Genomic DNA, 6,199 nt, shown 5'->3' with positions numbered 1-6,199 from the left:
TTTCCCTTCACCCTCAGGCTGCGGCCGTGTTTCGCCACGCGCAGGCAGGGGCTCTGCGTGAGGGCAGCTGCCTCTGGCGCACCAGACTGCTTTGGGCGAGAAGCTATACCTTGATCGGCTTTGCATGGAGTCTACTGCAGCTTTACTTACATGAGAAATAAAAGTTTAGAGCACAGAAAGTCCTCCCTGCTGCATCTGTTTCCCTATTACGCCTACGACAACACTGGACAGGGAAGCTGCTTGCTGCCAGTGGTGCTGTGCAAGGCTGGCTGCCGTTCGGCACTGGAAGTGTACGCATGTCCTACTAGAGGCAAAGGTAGAACCAAAAATAGATTAGATTGAAATGGCACTCTAAATGTCAAGAAATCATATTGCTTCTCTCTGCCCTCTTGGCTGCGAGTGTCCAGCGGTTGTGTTCCCATAGGAAAGGGTTGGTACGTCGTATTAGTGGGATGAAGCTTGGCTTCAAAACACTCAATTCCTTTTGCGTTGGTGAAGTCTGCAATTACTACTCTGTCTGTGGATGCTTAAATATTTTAAATACAAATTTCACCCAGTTCTTTTAAAAGCCCTTCATCTAATGCCATCTAGTGGTTTTTACAGTTACTTGAAAACCGAATTTTAATTGCTATTGTATTTTAAAGTATTTCCATTTAGAGGATGAAGCAGCACACTCTTCATGTTTTCTTTGGCAAACCTTAACCTGGAGTTATAAAACCCCGTGTATCAGTGTACATGTTATAGATGAAAACTGAGCCGAACAGCCCCAGCAAAGCCAGCAGTGGCTGGTTGCCAGGGACAAAAAAATCTTTCCACTCAGAAATAAAAATAATAAACAGAAGTTTTCTGGAAATCAGTATACCAGGAACAAATATACAGACTGGAATGTTAATAAAATCAAAGACATGTGATTGTGAAGTCCTGCAGGGAGAGATGAACATCAGCTCCCTGCCTGGGCACCAGGCTGTCAGACAAAATTGCTGAGGATACAGAGTTCTAGTAACCTTTGCTGTTGCACAAAGAACATCCAGCCTAGTTAATGGCATCTTTGATGCTTCAAGAATTTTCTCTAGGCAGGTCTATTATGGTAGTTGTCCAAAGATTGCTTTGTGGTCCCTTATAAACTTACCACCTAAGGGACATTTGTCTTCACTTTCAAACAGTTATTGGATTTTGGGGTGGAGCATAAGAGGCTTGACATAAACTGTTGCTTGCTTATAAAATTTGGAATTGGGTATATATTTGGAAATCAGATAATGATAGCCTTGAACTTGTAAGAGAAATATAATTTAAGTCTTAAATTGCTTGTTTTATTTTTGCAGGGCTTTTAATGTTTATTACCTGAGTGTTTGCAGTGAAGTCTGTACAGCTTTCCCTGCTGTGCAGATCTGCCTACAGCAAGGCACTGGGTTAGTCCTGGGGAGCAGGAAATCCAAATTTATTCTCAATCCAGTGGGAGTGAGAGAGTGCTTCTGTGCAGCAGGGGTAATGCTCAATAAAACTGCTCTGCACACTTTGACGTAGTTATGAGGACAAACTGCCTCGAGTTCCCTCACACTTCTTTTGCATAACAGAATGTGTGACAGCAGCTGCTGCGGCGCAGCCTCCAATGGTGTCGCTGCTATCTGTTGCCTCTTCCTTGGTAAAGACACAATGAACAGTCCAGGGAGACAACTCAGCTGAAAACTCATCGTTTTGTGGGGTCAATACAACTTTCCTCTCAATCTCACGCTTGAAAATACACAGGTCATGGCTGCACAAGCACTGCTGCTGCAAGCTGCATCTTCTGAGGAGGGCGCAAAGGGTTCAAGTGTTCCACAGCTCAGATCAGTCCAAGCTGTCAAGCAATGATGTTTTAAATTTTGGCAAAATGTCTCAAATATTAAAAGGAGGCATTAGCATGATGATTCTGTATCTGTGTCTGTGTGATACAAGCCAGTTTTGGCTCATCAGAGCTGATTGATGTTCTAAAGATAAAACCCGAACGTTGTTCTAGAGGTACCACCTATTAAAAGTATAGATAAATTGGTTTTCCTGAAATGTTTTGCTCCTTTTAATAAGGGAACCAGCAATTTGCTGGCTAATCCCTAATTTGGTAGACACTATTTTCCTGAGCTGCTTTGTTATGTTAAGTGAAGGCAGTAACTAATGACTAAGTACAGACAGGCTACTCCTCTGAGCTTTTCAGGGGTCTGGAGCCTGTAGCTGTTACACAGGTTACTGAGAGTGATGAGGAGTCTTCATGGTAGGAAAAATTACAGAACCAGTACAGATGTACTAAAAATTCAATATTGTGTTCCGTGCATGGAAATTCCACGTCACGGTTCACCTTGCACTGAGGGGACCATCTGTGGCAGAGCCAACAACTAAATGCTGATTAAAACCCATATTACATTTTTAAAGTAACACTGATTGAAACGTGTTAGTGCTGTAGCTGTGTGTACCTTTGGGTTATTCTTTAATTGTAATATTCTCAGCAGAAGCACAGGAATGTCAACAGGCAGCCCATGTAAAATAGAACAAAACAATTTTTATGGGAACAAGAGTGGGAGCTTTAAAATGGCTATAAATGTGTAACTAACTTTTATATCCCAGGCACTCTCACTTTAGCAGTGTTTTGATATAGGTTTCTTAATTTTTGTGGATTTTGGGGGGGATTAACTAACTACTGATATTGAAACTGTTGCTAATGTGCACATGAAATGTCTACATCTCATTCAGAAACAAACTGAAAAAAAGTGCATTCTAGAAATTGTATTTACTTTCTCAATATGACTCGATATGGACAGAACCTTTGAGGGAGTCAGCCTTTAAGTACTTTGTGCCTTTTTTCCTGCCTATTCTTATGCTGCGGACATAAATAGTGAACCCCTAATTATTCATCCCTTTTATTTGCTAGATAATACTCAGTACTTATGTAAATAGATGGCATTCCCATATGCTTTTATAGAATTACACTTGTATAAGTCCACAGAAATAATTAAATTGTGGCTTGAAATATTGCCAGTCTTTAAACAGAACATGTGCAGAATATAGCAAAAGCATCAGTTTTGTAACAAGATATATTCGCAGTAGAAAGACAATCCAGTTAGAGGAGGAGTTACACAAGGAAAAAGTAGCTGCATGCAAAGGAAGAGAAATGGTTAATTAGGAAACTGGGTTTTAAGGGTTAGCCAAAGATTTTGCAGTGGGAAATTTGGTCTCTGACAAACTGTGAAGTCCAGAAACATGTAGGTCTGTTTCCCAAAGGCATTACTAAGCTAAAATAAAAAATGCTGTAAGCAACGGTATTGTTGGTGGATATTTCCTTTGTTTAGAATTTCCTATGGTAAGATCCAGGAAGATAAATGTACGTTCATAAGTGCGTAGGCTTATCTACTTATTTCAGTCTCACCCTGCAGTTCCATGAAGGAAAGAGAGAAGAAGAAAACAGCAGTGCAACATGTTCATATTTGAACATGGCTCTCTTCCAGGCAATGTGTTACATTGAGACAAAGAGAGTAAAATAAGGTCTCTGGAGTCTGCTTTGCCATAAATTGTATTTCTGTACTATTGTATTTCCATTTATTTCAGTGATCCTATCCTGGTATGCAATTGGTACAATAAAAGGAGGAATCCATTTGAAAAGTAGTGCATGTAGCCTTGCAGCTTGTAACATGAGGACCATAGTAAAACAAGGCCATGTCTGATGGGATTAAACTGGTCTGTCATTAACTGGTTTATGATGATGACAGAGGTTGTATTGCAATGCCCCTGGGATTTATAGTTTGGCTTTATTTTTCTGATTAGAGCAGGCAAGAGACTCTGTAAATACGTTTTCTCATTTTATAATCGACTTAGTTAATGATGCATGAGTGGATGGATCTCCAGCCATATATTGCTAAGGGGCTCTGTGCAATTGAAGGGGGGCTATACCTTCAATGGTTAGTTAAAATTGAAGGTTCTGTGACTGACAGAATTATTTTAGTTCATATGTTGCAACTTCTGTTCTATATTTTAACACACAAATTCATTCTTGGAATAGAAGTCCCTTCGTTTAAACAATGGAAAATCTATTGTGTTTTCTATCACCAGCTTCCACAGAACAAAATTTTGGTTCAGGAAACATAAAATTCATAAAAATAAGTGTCACTCAAATATTTTGTAACAAGGGGTAGGAAGACTTGCCTCCTGTACTTCCTGATGGGAAGGCAGTCCCTGCCAGCAGTGCTGCTGTGCATGGACAGGCTATCCTGATTTGCCTCTGCAAGCCCAGTCATAAAATCAGTGGATTTGAGATTAGAAGGCCTATGGCATTAAGACATTATCTTAATGTTAAAAAGGGATACAACTTGAAGAATAGAAAATTAGTATAGCAGAAAAAATCCAGCTCTCCCAGTGTACTTGAAGATGTGTAAGCCACTTAGATGCAACAGCACACACTACAGCAGGAGTGGATCTGTGCAGGTAAAGGGTCAGTCTGACTCTCCACACTGTACATTTTTCACTTCAAACTCACTCTAGTCTGGTTTGGTGGATTGGACACACAGTTCCATCTTAGAGAAATCCAGGTTGTGCACTCAAGACCAATTTGGGATATAAAGTAAGGCAGGAGGGGATATTTGAGCACTTCAGAAGTGCACCGTAAATCCCAAATAGAACCCTTGATACAGGTCCACCCCAATTTATTGATATTAAATCACTGTAACAATAAAAAACTCTGCACTATTGAGATGTTTTACCCATATATCACAAAGAATTTTACAAGTGTGGTTAAAGGTGATTATAACTTTCTCAGAGAAATTATCACCTGCTCATTCCCTTGACTTCTTAGGAACATCCATCTCACTACAAAGCACTCAGCTCTTACCCAGAATTTCTGTGTCACTGACAGAGCAACAGCTACTGTGGATCTGGCCCATATTGCTTTTTCTTTTTTTACTTTACAGTGCTACAAACCTTAGCCTTCTTTCATTTTAGCATTCTTTCTCGTGTATTTACTCATTTTTAACATTCAGAACAAGAAAATAAATAAATCAAAAACGTTCCTGGTTGATCGTGTTATGACCAAGTGGCTTTGCTTGCTTGCTGCAGATGCAAGTAGTTGTCAGAGGGAGCTCACAGTCATGACTCAAAAAGCAAGTCACCAAGAGCAAAACTATCCTTACAGGCAGTTCTTGCACCAACTCTGCTAAGTCCCTTTCTGCCCAGTCCAAGAATTCCAGCTAGAAATCTGTGTTCATGCCTGGGAACATGAGTAATCCCTTTGAGCTTATGCTGGAAAGTTCAGCTGTTGCAGCTTCTTCCCCCACACAATTTGATTTCTTTATTCTGTATTTTGAAAGATGAGGAACTCCTGATGAACACACTTTCACAGATAGGGCAAGCCATGGCACCTCTTTCCAGGATACCAGTAGCAGGGACTTGATAGCAATGACTCAGTTTCTGTCCTTCTTCTTCCCGCATGGACTAAACACTTTCCTCTTCTTTCGTGATGCTATAATCTGTTAGCAGTGTAACACTGATTTCTGAGCCACGCATGCTGCCTGTGACTGACAGGGCTCTGGTAGGAGAACTGCTCTGGGGAGCACTGGGAGGCTTTGCACAGAATGCTGCCTTGCAGCATGAGACTTGCCTTTTAAAATGTTGCCGGAAACTTTTACTCAGCCAATAAAGAGCAAAAGGGTTGACGCAGGAATTGCTGAAGGCCAAGGCACGGGAAAAAATAGTTGCTATCAGATGAAAGGTGGAAGCATTGACAGAAGTGTGGTATGTGAAAGAGCGGTACAGGTAGAGGATGTGGTTGGGCAACCAGCAGAAGGCAAACAGAGCCACAAGCACCAGCACTGTCTTTGCAACTCTCTTGCGGGATTCAATCTACAAGAAAGAAATGCATAGCTGGTAGTAATAGCAATTAGTAAAATATTTGTGTTGTTGGTGCTGATTTGCAAAGCAGTGTAAAAGTCTAAATGCTTGAATAACCAAAAAAGCAAAAAGTAAAAATAAAATGTACAAATAAAACCCCAAACCCGAAGACCTAAACCAGAAAATAAATCTATTTCATATTTTTTAGCAAAGCAGTCCCAGTGAAGAGCACATTTCTATTATACATCATATGACACTCATCTAGACTAGGACTTAAAAATACAGTAATTACTGTGTCAGCTCACATGGATGAGGTCCCAGTGTTTAAAAGTCAATGTTTTAACTCTTGAGTTTA

At 40.3% G+C, this 6,199-nt stretch overlaps 2 protein-coding genes across 2 annotated transcripts in view; both read right to left on the bottom strand.

The window, feature by feature from the left end:
* Nucleotides 1-1,751, bottom strand: part of HTATSF1 (HIV-1 Tat specific factor 1) — a 16,593-nt gene extending 14,842 nt beyond the window's left edge. Inside the window, exon 1 of the mRNA XM_005423297.2 lies at nucleotides 1,731-1,751. Coding sequence (XP_005423354.1) covers nucleotides 1,731-1,751 — 21 coding nt within the window. The remainder of the gene's footprint in view (nucleotides 1-1,730) is intronic.
* A 3,069-nt stretch (nucleotides 1,752-4,820) lies between these two features.
* Nucleotides 4,821-6,199, bottom strand: part of BRS3 (bombesin receptor subtype 3) — a 5,131-nt gene continuing 3,752 nt past the window's right edge. Inside the window, exon 3 of the mRNA XM_005423259.1 lies at nucleotides 4,821-5,856. Within this exon, the coding sequence (XP_005423316.1) occupies nucleotides 5,449-5,856 (408 nt within the window). The 3' untranslated portion in view covers nucleotides 4,821-5,448. The remainder of the gene's footprint in view (nucleotides 5,857-6,199) is intronic.

Source organism: Geospiza fortis, unplaced genomic scaffold, assembly GCF_000277835.1.
Source record: "Geospiza fortis unplaced genomic scaffold, GeoFor_1.0 scaffold29, whole genome shotgun sequence".
Classification (NCBI taxonomy): domain Eukaryota; kingdom Metazoa; phylum Chordata; class Aves; order Passeriformes; family Thraupidae; genus Geospiza; species Geospiza fortis.
Note: the sequence above shows the minus strand (reverse complement) of the source record. Positions and strands in the feature narration are given on the sequence as shown.